Genomic DNA, 17181 nt, shown 5'->3' with positions numbered 1-17181 from the left:
AAGTCAACCTATTCTCCAACTGGGGGGCACCAGTATTACCCATTCCTTGTTTTAGCTGCATGAAAAATACCTCCATTCATCACCTTCTACCCTTGCAAGTAATGGTGGGGTACATGTTTCTCAAGTGCCAGCCAGGAGAAACTTCAAATAGAAATCATCATCTTTATCATTGTTCAGTACATCTCAAGCGGAATGGCATTTGTTATTATAGGAAGGATGGATTTTGTGCTTGCCAAGTACTGCTGGTGAAGCTAAAATAGCTGTGGTTAATGTGTGCATGATATAAAACAAAGAGATGAATTAGCAAGGCAGTTCTTGAGTGCTACCCTATTTGTTCATTTTTTCATCTTGCTGACCTAAGCTACAGAGAAGCAACGCTGCCACCAAATGGCAGCTCCTGGTCTAACCGACACGGAATCTGCTTGAGGACTTGCAGAACAAGACTGTTCTCTCCCCCCATAACTGTGTTACGGCCCCTACCTATTAAGGAACAGCCGCTCTGTCCGCAACCTCACGTAGCAGGGTCCAGACAGATCACAGTCATGTACTGCGGAAAGAGGGTGCACTGAGGATGTGCAGAGGCTTAATTGTTCTTCCACTTAAATCTGTAACATACAGTGGAAATAACAAGCTGTGACAAATCTAGAGGCAACAAGGGAAACACATAATGCACAGAGACTGGTATTGTGATGTTGCAGCACAAAAGGCTAGGCTGGATTGCATTACATGAGAGAAAATTCCTTGACAAAGTTTGTATGTATTAATGATAATTAAACAATATATTTTCAGTTTCTTCACAATAAAAAAATTGATTTCATCATGTAAAATGTTTAATATGCATCAGCAATTGTATAGATTTTACATACACAAACAAGTTTGTCAGCACTAATTGATGGACTTCCACTGTCCTCCCCAGAAAAGCCCACCTATAGCTGCTTCACAACCTCTATTCATTTCAATGTCATTTTGTGACTGGTTTCCAAACCACCTTCATTGAAATGAATGGAAGTTGCTTGACAGCAGTACCTTAGGAAAGAGCACCTGCAGACAGCCAACAATCCAGCTGTGTGTTTCAGCTTTGCCTTTTTTGCTTGCCCTTGGTTGATACATCCCTACAAAGATGAGTGATATTATTATAAAAGATCAAGTTTTCTTTCTTTTTTAAAGGCTCTTTAATCTTTGAATACACATTTTCTAAATGGACAACTGGTAATGATTTTTCAATCATTCCTGCACATGAAATCAATCCATCATTGCTCGGGAGGAAGGTAAGTTATCGATTTTTTTCCCTTACTGTGTCAACACACTTTGGCAGCAGTCCATGCACTAATTAAACTGGAGTATTTAGATTTAAGCTGATTTATTCAAAAGGTTTTCAGCGGAATTGAACTGGATTAAAGCCAAGTGCACTGGCTTAAGTGATTTGTGAACAGATTGGTTCCTGCCAGAGAGGTCAGCTGACTTCTGGCCACTGCCCAGCTGGGATTTGCAGCCAGAACACAGAGAGATGTTTGCAAGCAGCTGTTCTTTGCGAGTGAGAAATACGGCCCTTCGGAAAGAGACTCAGCGAGGCATGAACAGACTTTGGCTACGGAGCAAAAGGTCAGGTGATACTGAGCACTAGCAGACTGTCCCTGTCCTTTGGTTAAGATGGGAGTGTAGCTTGGATCTGTTCCTCACTTTCCTGACATCAGGAGACCAGGCATCTGGCCTCCGAGTCATTAGGGGAGGAGGGTGACATGTTTGGAGCCCAGAGCTGCACAATGCCCAGGTTTTAACACATTAAGGAACAGAAAACAGTAAATAGTTCCTTTAAGTTCAGCACTTAACAATGCAATTTTGAGGAGAGTTACACCCTTCTAAGCCTATTGATGTCAATTGACAAAGAAAGGTGCAATTCTGCTTAGAATTGTACTGCACACTGTGCCTTTTTGGAAGGCACACTAATGCTAAGGGCCACCTGATGAAACAACGAAACTCAGAGAGTGTAACTGTGCGATCTGAAATAGTGCCACCCATTTAAACCCATCAAAGTCAGTGGCCTCAGAAGGTCTTAACTCTGCGTAGCATGGTACTGTCAAAAACGCTGGCCCACCCTGCCCAAGGGAACGCTGTTTCCTTGCAGCCCACACAGACCATGACTCTAAATAGTGCCTCTTCTTGTGTGGGAACAACAGGATCCATCTCTCAAAATGGCCTAGGAGGAACTCATCAAGCAGAATGAACACCAGAACCTTTCGAAGAAAGCACAACTCCTGGCTAAACAGAAGCACGGTGGGAGGAGGTCGTCAGCCAGCAACCAGCCTGCAACTAATGGGCTAGTGGCATGCATGTGCCTGCTGCAGGGGCACTGTCCATCTCATGATCCGCTGCAGTAGATTCCCAGGAGCGTGGTGCTTGAGGACGGCAAGGTCTAGAGAAACCCCTCAGCAGAGTTGCTTCTGGTTGCTCGACTGCCGGCTGGTCCAATCTTCTGAGCCAGGGCAGCCCAAGTGCCCTGACCAAGTCACCGTTTCTTAAAATCCTCCAGAGCTGTTCTAGCAGCATTGCAGCCCACAGCTCCCATTACACCTCCTCCTGGGTGGGGAAAAAGAGATATTGGAAGAATTGGTAGGGCAGCTCAACTGCAGTGTAACCACTAGAAGGCAATAAGCGGAGCCTTCGGGAACAGGTATCTGTCATCACCAGTCTTGGGAGACCGGCATCCACAGTGCCTTTGAAGCAGTGGCTCTCTTGCCCCAGCAGGGCCCAGTCACAGGACAAGAAAGGGACAGTAGAAAAACGTCTCTGGATGAGACCCTAAGGCTTGGAAAGCATCGTCCTGGTCTCCTTCTTTGCCCCATGTCCCGGAAAGGGGAGATACCCTCTCTGGTATGAAATGGGTACATCTGCAGTCCGGTCTTAGGCCAAGAGGAGGTCCTTTCCTGCACCCTTCCAATCCCACTTTCCACCAACATGGTAAAGGAGGTGACAAGTTGAAGCCAATAATTTTTATCGTGCTCTTACTGGCTCCCCCAGCCCTCCCCATCCTACCCTTCATCAGCTTATGCAGGGATGACCAGAAACTTCATCCAAGCAGCAGCAAGCAGCTTTTGGGGCACAGAATTGGAGCCAGGGGAGGGGGATACGGCTCAGGAGCTGCATGCCGGGGTTGTGTTCTGCTTTGGGGCAGAGAAACTTGAGAGAGAGACCTTATTGCTGCACTTAGGAGCCTGATCAACAGCCCCATGGAGGGAGTATAACTCCTTCCTGGGCATTCCTGCTTCCAGCTGGACATCTTAGGGAGATGTGAACCAGGAACCCCGAGCAGATTCCTCTCCCTTCTCCAGTGTCCTCGTTATCAATCCCCTCACCTTCAAGCCAGGTTCCCTCCCTTGCTGTCCCCTCACCCAGCCTCTGCTGTCCCTCCCAGACACATACCAGGATGAGCGCCACTCCCACAGAGGTACAGGCCTTGAACTGGAGACCGGTAGCTGGTGTAGGAGGGCACGGGCCGGGCAAAATACAGCTGGTCCAAAGACATGGCCCCGTGAAAAATATTCTGAAAAACCATAAGCAGCATTGGATGAGAAATCTCCCCAAAGCAGGGACCCATCTCTAGTTTGCAGTGCAGTGTAGTGTGGCTGGGGGAGCACATGCACATCTTCCCTCAGTTTGGTGCAGTGGTTAAGAGCGCTGGAGAGCCGGGTTTGATTCCCCACCCCTCCACTTGAAGCCAGCTGGGTGGCCTTGGGCTAGTCATAGTTCTCTGGAGCTCTCTCAGCCCCACCCACCCCACAGGGTGTTTTGTTGTGGGGATAATAACAACATACTTTGTAAACCGCTCTGAGTGGGCATTAAGTTGTCCTGAGGGGTGGTATATAAATCAAATGTTGTTACTATTATTATTATAATAAAAAATGGAACAGATGCTTTGTGGAGGGAGATATAGTTTTCTTTATAAAAATGGAGGTAAAACCCACCTTGCTCCTTGCTATATCAGCTAGGCTCACTGGACAGGTTGCCGTGCAAGTGCATGGCAGCCAGAGTATGCTGAGCAGGCTGTGGGTTGTGGTTCTCGAGAAGTACATACCCCACCAGGTAAGCCAAAGATCCGTTCAAGATCTGGAGGTGTTAGAATATCCCTACCGATGACGGAGGCTTTGAACCCAGGTGCATAGGCCTCGACACAATCAAACACTATAAGGAGAAGACATTGCCACTCACATGGAACCAGAGTCAGGCAAGGTGTTGTCATCTGTGGTATCTGGCTTGCCCAGAACCAAACAACTCTATATCTATTTTTCAGCATTCAAAGGTGCACGGGCTCAAAACATAACTTCATCATGGCTGAAACTCTCCCGCCCATCCCAAAGACCTGCATGGAATTGCAACCAGCTGCCTATCTAAAGCCAGAGGATATGTCTGTGTGCATACAGGATCTAGGCAGGGGAATTGATGATGTTATGTGGCAGGGGCGAGGACATGCACATCTCCCCACATTGTAGCCAGGTTTGCAAGTCAAATGGGAAGCATGATCACAGGCACCCTCCCTGGCATTTGAAGCTTCTCCCCATTCCTAAAATAGTGTAAGACATCTCCACTCCTGCTGCCCCTCCATCAACGGCTGTACCTTGGTCAGCATAGGCCTCACGCTCTTCATTATCCCATTGCTTCTCTCCAGCCAGTGTGTAAGGAGTGTACTGAGTGAAAAGAGAGACCACGTGGCAGCCAGGGGGAGCCAGTGTGGGGTCCAGGGCAGATGGGATGCACAGTTCAATCATAGGCCTGAAATCAGAGAGAGACAGTGGCACAGCTGTAGCTGCCAAAGGTCCAGCACAGCCTTGGATGCAACGCCAGGCTGAACTTTAGCCACAATAGTGAGTTATGAGGGCTGCCTCTGCTCTGATAATGGTGCTGATGGTCACAGACCATTCCTAGGGGAACAAAAAGCATATCAAGAGCCAAAACAGATATGATGCAGAAGAGCTGCAATAAAGGCAAACAGGCAGTTCTTCTCATTTGATCAAGGATGCAGCACTAAGGGAGGAGTTCTTTAAACTTTCTCCTCATTCCCAGGTCTGTTCTCTGATATAAAATCTCACACACATGCACGCACACACATGCACCCTCGTGAAGTTGCTATTAATACAGATGCTACATAGGGTGGGTTTTTTTGTTGCAAAGAATCAAAGCATACAAAAGGATGACTAGGCAATTTTTCACCTCTAGGAACTGGCCTTGCAAAAATCACTGAACAATAATTTTCTCCAAATATACAGATTCTTAACAAGACTTTGCCTCTTATACTGAAACAAACTACTTATAACTTAAAGAAGCAATCCTATGCATGAGTCTCACTGAAGTCTAACAAAGAATGGCACTTTGAAAACTACCAAATTTATTGCAGTATAAGCTTCTGTCACTCAAAGTCCTCTTTGTCAGATGAAGTGATGCACCTAGCTGGCAGGGAGACACATACGGAAAACTACAAGTAGAGGAAGGGTGGGGTGAGGAGGGCAGTTATTACAGAGAGGCCAGAAAGCCAGAATCCGAGGACAAGATGTGTCCAGTTACAAAGTGAAACACAAGTGAAAACAAGGCCCAGACAAAAAAGTAAATGATCCATGCAGAGGATCTTATTTCCAAAAGTCATGAAGTGTCAATTTCCTTTCTGTTCAATGGAAGTGATAGCAGACAGGCTATCAAGGTTCCTGACAGGAGGGATTTCTTTTTAAATTACTATAAATAAAAATAATGACAGAGAGATAAGGAAGGGGGTAAGAAGACACAAAGACCATTCTCATTGTAGGGAGGAAGCAACAGAAGAAAGGCCAGGCAGCATCACTGCAAACAAACCATGCATTTCAATAAGGGAATCTGCTCAACGCTCATCCCAGGAGCAAAAGGTTGGTAGACACTCCTGCAAGCCCCCTAGCTAATGAAACTGCACGTGAACAGGAAAAGAGAATTTCCCAAAGCACTTGCAGGGTTATAAATACATTGAGGAAGAACTTGACAACATCCATTTGTTTTGCTAGAACAGGAGTCTTATCTCATTAGACCAGGATTGTATCACAGCAAGGTCCGGAGACTAGGAGCTATGCCAAAAGGAGGCTTGTGTTAGCTGTTTGGCTTTCTGTTAGTGATCCTTTGCACTTACAAATTTCCTCTCTCTTTACAGTAGGTCACTCCTTGGGTTTCAACAATACCTTTCAGGACAACCATCCACCCACCCAAAACAACCTGTGCCCCTCTGATCTGTGCGCTGGAGATGTGCTGGAAGTGAGAACGTGTGGGCCAGACTGTGCAGGTCCTGCCATCATTTAATGAAAGGAGCCTTGTTAACTGCAGGTAGCACGGGCTACACAAAGCAGATCCAGAGGGACCCAACCAGCTTTAAGTTGCTTTTTCCCCTTAGCTGATTTCACACTCCAGCTAGGATGAGAGTCAAGCACCCTGGATTCGGCTCACCCATGCCAAATTCTGTGCAGGGCTGAGGTTCCTGGTTGTACCTGCTAGAAGGCCTTCCGTGACAGGCATCCTCAAAGGCCAGGTGAAGCGTGTGCATGTCTTCACAGTTCAGGTGGATGGAGCACTGATGATGGGGCAAAGGGCACCCACTGCTGGTATTCGGAGCTGCAAGGAAATTGGGCAGTCGATCCACAGCCACTATGGACATAAGCAGAAGAGGGTGAGATGACTGAAGGAAGTTTGACTCAACAGCCTGCTTCGCCATCTGCCCATCAGAATTCAGAAGAATTTGGGAAACTGTCTGTGGGTACTGGGTGGAGGGTTAAGCAATGAAATGCAGCTTCGCACATGGCTAATATGAATATGTCTTTTCTGCAACACACATCTCAGCACGCTGCAACTAACTTATTAAGATGTGCATGAGTGTAAAGGAACACATTCAGGAAGATTTTATTGTCAAGCAGTGTATAGGCCTACTAATGCTGGCATGCGCAGCATTAGTAGCAGTTAATTGTGAGGGGGAAGGGAGCCTGTGCCCCAGTCCTCCCCAGACACACAAACTTTTATTTCTGAGGATGCTTGGGTCAAAGGAAAGAGAAACTTGCATCATGTTGCCTCTTCCTTATGAAGCCCAAATCACAACTGACAGCAGCCACAGGTCCATTGCCAGCACCACTTTAGATTTTTTAGCAAACACTTTCCTTGTTTATAACACCACTTTAGAAGCATTTGCAGTTCTTTAGAAATTGCCATAAGGCCCCAGTCTGGAGCACATGCATGGTGCGGTGGCCCCGGGAGCTCTTCTCTCCTCCACACCTTTTCAGGTGCCAAAACAGCCCCCCCCCAATTCCAGATTCAGCATCTGAAAAGGCACAGAGGGGTAAACAAGAGCTCCTGGGGCCACTACGCCATACATGCATTCCAGATAAGGTCCTTACAACAATTTCAAAAGAACTACAAATGCTTCTAACATGGTGTTGGTGGCCATGGAATGGACCCATGGCTGCTGCCACTTATAGGTTTGTTCTGAGATTGCTGCATAAACATGTTGGTGGGGAATGGGGAAAAGCACTTGAGGCTGGGGCTCCCAGGGAAGGACTCCATGAATTTTGTCTTTCTTTCTGTGAAATCCTAAACAGAATTATTTCAGTTTAAGGATTTCACTGTAAATTCTATCAATGTGTCCAGGATTGCATTCATACAGTTTTCTCTCAGAAATCACTTTGAAAAATATCCACAGATAGCATCGCAATGCCCTCTCTTGGCCACACACAATAGCGGTTGCTGGAATGTCCACTTTTACATTTGTTAGTTTCATTTCTCTGTGGACTTTGGTGTAGGCAGCCACTAGGTTTCTACTGGCTCCCTGGTGTAAAAGCTGTGGCTTTCCTTGCCTGAAGAACAAGAACAAACTGTACACCAAACATGGACAAAAATGCTATCTGTTTTTATTAATTTAGGGTGGCTTTTATGATCATATTCCTCTTCACGATTAATATTATCCTATTTGTCCCTTACTCTATCACTACCTGATATTCACAGGACCACCCAAATGGAAACTATGCATGGGAGCTTCTGTTTGCTTCTCTGCAATGCTCACCGTTGATCTTGGTGACCGGAGAGCGTGTATCAAATTGTGAGAGTCTCTGCACAAACTCCGATGGCAGTTGCTCCTAGTGAGAAGAGTTCAAAAAATGGACTTCTGGAGACTGGCAGCCAATTAGAGGTGGCAATGCGCAAAGGATCACAAGTCGCATACAACTGGGAACCACAGCTCTGTACATTCATGCCAAGATCACTTGTGCCTTAAATCTCTGTGAGCAAGAGAGACTACGAATAAAGCTAATAAATAAATAAGTTGTGCAGCTCAGGTTACCATGTTTTTGGGCAGAGAGAACCATCTTAACTAATAGGGTCTTAAGAACTGCACCCACAGATATATTCTAGCTACATTCTGATGATCACAAACTGTCTCTAATGAAACAAAGCCAGACAAGACAATTTGCTTGAGCAAATCAATTTAAGAAATGAGACTGGTCTGTCAAAATCAGAGCAGGAAATAAGGACTGTATCCCCCCCCCCCCGGTAGCTTAAACTAAACCTCACCTGCTGTCCCTGCTCAGTGCCTGTCCCCACAATATGACAGGCTCATGCTGTCTTTCTGGGGACAGAATGCAAACAGACCTAATCCACATCCTTTGCAAGCTCTGGACATCCTGCAGGGGGGCAGGGAGAAGGAAGAGATAAAGGCCAGTGTCTGGAACCTGGCCTCCTCCTCACACAGGCCTCTTGAGGCCCACGTTCCAGAGGCCCTTCCACACTATGCCAAGGAGCAGAGCTCACCTTTGGGGTCAATTCCAGGAAGGTGAGCTGTGGAGACGCATTGGATAGCACCATGTGGCTCTTCACTTCAGTCCCATCCTGGAGGCTGACACCTTGCACCTTCCCATCAGAGCTTAGAAGAATCTTGGCAACCGTCTGCAGTATTGAACAGAGAGTTAATTGAAGAAATATTGTTTCCCACATGGCTCTTCTAAATGTCTCCCTGGAGAGGGCATATGCCCCATCTTGATAAGACATGGGCGGTAGCAGGCAAGACCCTGGTCTAAGCCTCTGCCCCTCACACAAAGACACTCAGCAGGGTCAACAAATCCTGGTCACAGCTGTCATGACCTCAGGACTTTGGTGAGGGGACATCTCACTCTTACAGGGCAAGTGAAACGATGTCCCATTTACTCCAAAGGACAGCATTTACTGCTCCAAGATAACCTCACCCTTTCTCCCTCCAGACCCTACATAACCCTACAGACCAACATCTCTTCTCCCTACAGCCCTTTCAGGAAAATATCAGGCACAGCACTCTCCATCTCAAGGATCCACACACCTTCTTCGTGAAGATTTCAGCCCCAAGCATGGTAGCAGCACGAGCCAAGGCTTGGGAGAGCTCCCCCATGCCACCAGTCACATAGCCCCAGGCCCCCTGGCGCCCTTCCAGGGCACCCATGACATGGTGCAGCAACACATACCTACAAGAAAGGCCCAAGAGTTAGGAGTGACAGTTGCTGCTTTTCTAGGACACAAGTTGGTCAGAAATACCAGGACAGGCTTGGCTTCCTCTCAGAGTTCTTGGCCTCTTTCTATGTAAGAGATCCATGGAGCTTCTCCAGTCTCCAAATAATGCCATGCCTGGAACCCCAACAGTATCTGCTTGTGCCCAGCAATGCCTATTTGCAGATCTCGAGTGGTTTCAGATACTCCATGAAGGTTCAGTTGTGAACAGGGAAGAAACAGAACTCACAGAAGGAGGGTTACTCAGAGAACTCAGTGAGAACTAGGGTGTTTGTGCACTTGACCTGGTCCTTACCCGCTGCCTGGTGTATGGGGACCAGCCATGGCACCAATCAAGGCATCTGTAGCCAGCGTTGCTTTCAGCGGCTCCGACTCAAACCAGAGATCCAAGATCTGCAGCAAGAGGAACAAGAAATTAGTTCTTTAAGGAGCTCCTGGAAAGAACCTATTCGTATACCACCCTGTTTGTCAGACACAGCAAGATAGCGGCCTAGGCTTCTATGCTTACTGTGTAGAAGCATTCAAATTCAAAGGAAAGTTTTCCAGACCTGTTTGCTCCAAGGTTGGGGGAAGGAGCAGTTCTCCACTAAGGAGGTGATGCAGTTTGAACGTGGAAAGAGCAAAAAAACATTCTAAAATATGGGAAGTCTGGAGGCTCTCTTTGGGGGCATCTGGTCACACTCACCTTGGAAATGGGGGCTGTGAGGACCTGATAATACTGGGGAAGCTGTTTCCCCAGAGCAAGGCCTGGCAAGAAGAAAACTAGAATCACATGTGGCTCAAACAAAGCCCAGGACATGATACTGCTGTTTATAGCTAAATCTATTATAGAGTAGAACCACAAGTGACAAAAGGCACAGGTTGGACACTTGTCAGCTTCCCTCAAGTTTTGATGGGAAATGTAGGCATCCTAGTCTTGAAGCTTGGTTCTCTGACTGCTGTCCAATGGACTTTTCAACTGTCACTTGTCCAACATTCCGCCAAGCTGCCTACATTTCCCATCAAAACTTGAGGGAAGCTGGCAAGTGTCCAATCTGTGCCTTTTGTCACTTGTGGTTCTGTTCATAGTCTCCAACTGGAAATCCAACAACCCACGATCAATTAGAACATGACACAGCTGATTATGGGAGTATTTTATACTGGAAAAGTTAGCTAACCACATTACACAACTAAAACATCAAAATATAATGAAAATTTCTTCAGTCAATGGCTACCCATACTTGAATTTCTTAACCGACAATGAACCAACGTATTCAACAACTCCAAACGTGGATTATTTTAAAGCACTAACATCTTTTTGAAGTCACTATATAACAAATGTCGTTAATTTTGAGTAATGTTAGTTTATATCAGAATGTCTACGTTTGTCTACTCTCTCTATATATATTATTAATGTTGAAATTCTTAGTTGTTACAGAAAAAAGTTTGTTCAACTGTTTGTTTGTATTATAAAAGTATTTTGGAAAAATAAATAAAACTGTAATTTTTTTAAAAAAAACAAAGCCCAAGAAACTAAAGTATTCTTCTTACTCACCCTGCTACTATTACCCTTCCAAGACAGATCCACAGGCAGTCCCTAACACAGAAGGTACCGTGCATGTCGCAATCTTTCCTCTGGAGCATGGTGGATGAGATGAACCACAGGTCTACGGAATAAACCCCCCAGGGCTCTGCCACATGGCATTCTAGACCGAGGATTTTATCCCATACATATACCATGCAATGGCCCTTGAAAAGAGATTTGATCTGTATGAATTTGGATTTGAAGTCAGCCTGATCCCCCAGGGCTTGGTCGTCATCACCCCCTCACCCGCACGAAACAGGATCTGCACGCCTCGCAGGGCCCTCAGACGCTGCAGCAGAGAGCCCTGACTGAACATGGCCATGTCCACAGGACAGGTGTCTAGCAAAGGGTCTATGGCGGACACCAAGCGGCTCATGAATGCTTCATACTTGGGAAAGGCCTGCAAAAGGGAAGGAAGAGGGAAACAACTGCTGTTGGCCTTGACCTCAGAGTCCCCCTGCAACCAACAGCAGGCCCAGTTTTTTATAATCTGCCTCCTTCTCAAAGTCCCCTCCCCCCACTATTTGGTCCCAGCTCATTTTGCTTCCCCATCTGCTTTCTGTCCTCACTTCCCTTCAGTACCTGGGCATCCTTCACAGAGAACTGAGTGATCTGGGACTGCGTTTCAGCCGTGTTGTGCCCCAACAGCAGTGAGCGGGGGGGTCTTCCACCCTGACTATCCTCCAACAGTGGGGTGAAGGAATAAGGGTCACGCAGGAGTACTCTTAAGCCATGCCTCTGCAAGACAAAACACAGAATGCCCTTCAGGTCCAGGCACATAACAAGCACAACTGTCACACAAGCAGTGGGAAGCCCAGCTGGCGCCTTAGATTTAAGAAAAGCCTTCCCTTTCTTATCTCCATCAGCCTTACCAGAACCATCTTCTACATTCCAATCTTAGGTGACCCCCTGAATTCTAATATTTTGAGAGAAAGAAAGAATTCTTCTCCCCAGTCAGAATTCTATAAGGCCTGTCATTAGCCCCTTAAATTGTCTTTTTTCCTAAACATAAAAAAACACATTATCATCTGTCAGATGTAAAGATGCAACCTCCATGAAAAATAGGATACTTGAAAAAGAGGAGGGAAATTGCTCTTGCCCCATGCAGGAGAGGAGGGGCCAGAAGTGAGAATGTGAGGGGACATGCAGGCGCCAGAGAAAATAGCAAGCAGAACTGCCAGACACCAGGGAGTGGCTCAGGAATCCTAGTTCTTCTTCCTTCTTCCACTTATCCTCCCCACCCCCAAAAAACTTTTCAATACCTTCAGTTCCAACTCTGAATAGATCTGGGGTCTCAGCAGGCTGAGTAAATAGGAAGCTCTAGAAAAGCGAAAACCTGCAAGATAGCAAATGTCAGGTGCGCCGAGGACTGGGATCCACTCACTTGGGGGGATGGGGGAATAACGGCTAGGATCTTTGATATTACCTGGGATAATCTCTTCAGTGACTGCAGCGCCCCCCACCAAATGTCTTCTCTCCAGCACAGCTGTTTTTAACCCTCCCTTCTGCAGGTAGGCAGCCTATGGAAGCAACAGGTGTTACCTTGGTCTGTAGTAGCCTCTGCTTCTGCTTTTCTAGCTTCACAGCCACATAACTGGCTGTTTTCCCCACACTGCAATGCCCCAAATGTGACACCCTCCTCTCCTCCCTCCAGCACAACCCAAGAAGGGACCAAACACTGAGCACCACCATCTCTTGGAGCCCCCAATACTCACAGCCACCAGTCCGTTGTGTCCTGCAAACAGACAAGAACAGTGTCAGATGTCCAGTTGCCAATGCATAACCAGAGTAAACGAAAACAAGCGTATAGTCTACCTCAGTTGCGTTGTCTTCAAGGTGCCACATGACTCTTCCTTGCTTTGCCTGAGTTCCTGCCTCCCTCCTCACAGCAGGATCAGCACTCCTGCCAGATCCACACATTGCTGGGCACTGCGCTACCTTATGCTGCTATAATAATTGACCTGCCAATTTTCTTGCCTGGACAAAACTATTCTGCATGATTAGGATTGTGCAACATTCTCGGGCACTTCCACTTTCTGTCTACTTTCATCCCTCTGTCTCCAAACTCAGGTGGCAAAGGTCTCTCTCATTTCCCCCAAGGGCCACCTTTCTTGGGGACGGGGTAAAAGCCGGAACATGTGTGCCAGTTTACAGTTCTAAAATATTGTTCTGGCGTTAACACATCCCACTGTTTTTTGTGGTGCCACTATTTGTTTAGTGCCCGTTCCGGCTTTTACCTCGTGCCCCTCTCTTGCAACAGGGCGAATAGCTTGGGCGCCCACAACCTTGGGCCCTCTCTCACACACACACATACACACCCCTTTCCTTAAACACGCACCTGCTCCGATCACGATGGCGTCGTATTCGCGTTTCAGGGAGACCCTCGTTCCCGAATGGCTGCACCGACAGCCCCCTAAGAAAAGGGGGGCGCCGGCCGTACCCAGCTGCCGGGCACGCCTGGCTGCCATGCTGCGGTGGACTTTGCATCCTAGGCAGCGCTTTCGACTAACTTTCCCTTGGAGAGGGCGGGGTCAGGACAGAGGCCGAGGCTTCGGGAAGAGAGAACAGAGCCGCGGGCAAGGGAGCGGGCAGCGCGCCTCCGGAGTAGCGAGCAAGGTCCGGAGCAACGGAAGTAGGCGCTCGCTCCGCCCGGCAGCGGCGTAGGGGTGGTGGAAGAAGTTGGTTTGGGCAGCGCTGCGGAGGAACTTCGCTAGTCTGGTCTGTTCACAGTGAGGCGGCAGAATTCGGAGGCTGCAAAAAGGGCTGTTCCAATGTGTACCACTGGAGAGGAGGGGGACGCCACGTTCGAAACATTCTTTCCCATGCTGCAAGACCCTTCTGCAGAGAGCAAATTAGTATGAGGGAGGGAGAGCGAGAGGGGCCTTTTCCATTCTGTGCTTGTCTTCCTGTCAGAGGTATATGAACGTAGATTTACTAAACTAAAATGCCTTCCCTGCAGCCTGAAGTGGTTAGGTCCCTTCTGCAGCCTCAGTCTGCTGCATTTGTAGACCAGCCTTGAGACCGACCCACCTTCAATACAGTGGATGCCAACTAAACAAGCCCTTTGGAGCGCTTGAAAAGGGCGGGGGGCGGGCTCGCTGAATTTTTTTAATGGCTAAATTCTCTTCTAAAATGTCATCTAGTTTGTCCTGGTTTGGGAGTTCAGGTTCTGGACAAGTTTCTTGTTGAGCTTCAGAGTTGTCGACCTCCAGGTGGGGTCCAGAGCTCTCCTGGAATCACAACATCTCCAGGCTACGGAGAACAGTTCCCTGGACACAATGGCAGCTTGGGAGGATAGACTGTATGTATAAGACACCACATCTCAGTGCCCTCTCCTCTTCAAACTCTCCTCTCTCCATGCTCCTCTCCTAATATCCAGGAATTTGCCAAGCTGGAATTGGCACCCACAGACCCAATTTTCAGATATTAGCCTTGAAACTGGGCAAAATGCTCACTGTTGTGGCAGATCTTGACCACATAAGTTCAGACTGCAGTGGAGAGCGTGCATGGCAATGTTCCTTTATACCCTAAAATTTCCTGCTCACAGAAAAATAGGAGAATGGTAGGTTGGACCCATTTCCTTGATATGTAGTTCTTTTGTGGGCAGAGAAAAAAATTTGTATGCGAGAACACTCATGTGAGCCCCTTAATACAACTAGATATGACAGGGGAATCCAAGTGCTCACTCATTCACATGGCAAACTTGGAGGGGGTTATTTTCTTTTACAGAAAATGTGGGGAACAATCCCACCCTTGACTTTTCTCACTGTATATGGTAAACCACACTGTTAAGGAATTGGTTTCAACCAAGAGAGCACAGAACGGAAAGACGGGCCAGATTTCATCTTCCCACAGCTGCACATTCATTTTCTGTGAAGACTGAAGTAGAACCACCTCCATCATGTCAATAATGTTGAAACAGCTGAAACTGAATCCCAACAAGAAAGAGGAGGAGGGGCTGGTCAGCAAGGAGGTCAGGGGGGGTGCTGTGCTTCCCGCATAGGATGGGGTTCAGCTGACCCTCACTGATTCACTTTATTTATTAAATTTATAGGCTGCTGTGCTCATGGGCGGACTCAAAGCAGATAACATCATGTTAAAAAAACCACATAAAATTCAGTCCAAGAAAATGGCAACTCTACACTGCAGCCCGTGTTGCTGAACCCAATCCAGTCCATCCCATGGAGTGGAAGATGGTAAACAGCATTAGGCAAGTTGGTGGAGAACCAGGGGAGGGTGTTACGATCCCCTCCTCAACAGGAGTCTGGCAGAGGAGATTGCCCATGCCTCAGCCTCAACCATATGCCTGACAAAAACATCTCTGTCTCACAGTTAAGAGACTAGGGGTCACATTCAATCCTGCACTACTGCTGGAGAAGCAAGTTAATACAGCTATGAAAAAATGCTTTTTCTCCATCTGTATTTAGCCTAAAGATTTAGTCCCTACCCTAGCCAGGTGAAGCTGGCCATGTGGCTCATCCATGCCTTGGTAACCTGGCTTGAGGCCAGACTATTATCTTTTAAATAAAGTTTTATTAAAATTTTAAGATGAATTAAAGAGCCATATATAAGGAAAAAGAACATAGTTCTAAAGGATAAAGAAAAAACAAAAAAGGATGATAGAAATACATACCAATTTTCTCTTTGAAAGGGTATACAAATATTACATATTACATACTAACTCTAAAGTTACCATAAATGAATACTCCTTTTCATCTAAACATTCTTTCCCACTCCCTAATCTTCAAAAGCACAAATCATTAGTTCATTTCCCCCGTTTCTAGCGAAAAGGCTATAAGGGGCTTCCAAGTAACCAAATATTTATCTAATGTCTTTTCTGCAAGCAAAGATGTCAGTCTAGCCATCTCAGTATAATCCATCATTTTGTCCAGCCATTCTTCAGCTGTAGGTAATATTGTTGCTTTCCATTTTTAAGCATATAATAGTCTCGCTGCTGTTGTCATATACAAAAATAATGTGCCATTTGTAACTTCCAGCTGTTTGTCCATTAACCCCCGCAACCTCCACTTTCATTTGTATATTAGTCTTTAAAATCTTCTGGATAATTGAATGCACTTATATTCAAAACTTCTTATTTTTGTTGCATGTCCACTGTGATAAAATGTTCCTTTCTGTTGTTCACATTACTAACATCTATTTGGAACATTCTAATATATTTTTGCTGATTTCTCCAATGACATATACTATCTATACATCATTTTATGAACATTTTCTTTCAAACCCAAATTTAATGTAAATTTAAGACCCTTTGACCACATATTCTCCCATTGTTCAAGTTGTATATTAATAGTAAAATTCTTTGCCTATCTTATCATTCATACTTTCATCTGTTCTTCTGTTTCCAATCTCAAAAAAAGTTTATACATTTTAACAATATCATGGTCATCATTCATACATAACTCCATTTCAAATACCGTCTTAGCTGGATCAAATCCAAACATTTTTTATCAACCTTGAATTGCTGTTAATTGTGCATTAAAAAACCATTGGCATGTATATCCTTGTGCATTCCAATCATCCTTCGATTTACATTCACCTTGTAGAAAGTCTAATAGATTGCGATATGAAGTAAGAATAAAAGAATAGGAAGAATCAATGCCCATATCTTAAAAATAGCCCAACATAGCCTGGGCTCACCAGAACTTGGTAGCTGGCAGGTTTAGCCATAATTAATGGATGGGAAACCACCAAGGAAGACTGGGGTTGTTATGCAAAGGAACACAATGGCGAACCACATCGGCTCATCTTTTATCTGGGGGGGGGGGGTGCCCTGTTGATGGAGTTGCCCTAAATTGGTTGCGGCTTAACTCTTTTCAGTTCACGGTTATCACCTCTCTCTGCTCCAACTCCTCCTTTCTCCCATTGTGATTTTTCTTACAAAAAGCTTCGAAACGATTTCCTTCCCATAGCAGCAGAATAAGTAAGCTCCGGTGCATGAAAAGTCACACTAGGATAAATGGTGTTAAATCTTTAAGTTGCTACCAAACTTCTGTTTTATCACCTACAAAGCCTTTCATGAACTATGACCAGCGTATGTGCAGGGCCACTTCCCCAATATGCTCAACTGCAGCATC

The 17181-nt window shown here is 46.1% G+C and overlaps 1 protein-coding gene across 2 annotated transcripts; it reads right to left on the bottom strand.

Annotated features, from left to right (window-relative positions):
• Positions 1-812: 812 nt before the first annotated feature.
• On the bottom strand, positions 813-13714 carry PYROXD2 (pyridine nucleotide-disulphide oxidoreductase domain 2). Of its 2 annotated transcripts, XM_054982978.1 has the most exons (16): positions 13425-13714; positions 12802-12821; positions 12513-12606; positions 12349-12422; positions 11669-11824; positions 11333-11486; positions 10208-10269; positions 9818-9915; positions 9338-9479; positions 8797-8931; positions 8054-8126; positions 6495-6651; positions 4613-4767; positions 4073-4179; positions 3421-3541; positions 813-2577 (listed from the first exon to the last, which is right to left on the bottom strand). In XM_054982978.1, the coding sequence occupies exons 1-16, from the start codon at positions 13552-13554 to the stop codon at positions 2507-2509; spliced, it is 1749 nt and encodes a 582-aa protein (XP_054838953.1). In that variant the 5' UTR covers positions 13555-13714; the 3' UTR covers positions 813-2506. The 2 variants fall into 2 exon arrangements, with proteins under 2 accessions (XP_054838953.1, XP_054838954.1); XM_054982979.1 differs by lacking the exon at positions 813-2577 and having other exon boundaries at positions 3464-3541; positions 3963-4179.
• Between the last annotated feature and the right edge of the window lie 3467 nt (positions 13715-17181).

Source organism: Eublepharis macularius, chromosome 6, assembly GCF_028583425.1.
Source record: "Eublepharis macularius isolate TG4126 chromosome 6, MPM_Emac_v1.0, whole genome shotgun sequence".
Lineage (NCBI taxonomy): Eukaryota > Metazoa > Chordata > Lepidosauria > Squamata > Eublepharidae > Eublepharis > Eublepharis macularius.
Note: the sequence above shows the minus strand (reverse complement) of the source record. Positions and strands in the feature narration are given on the sequence as shown.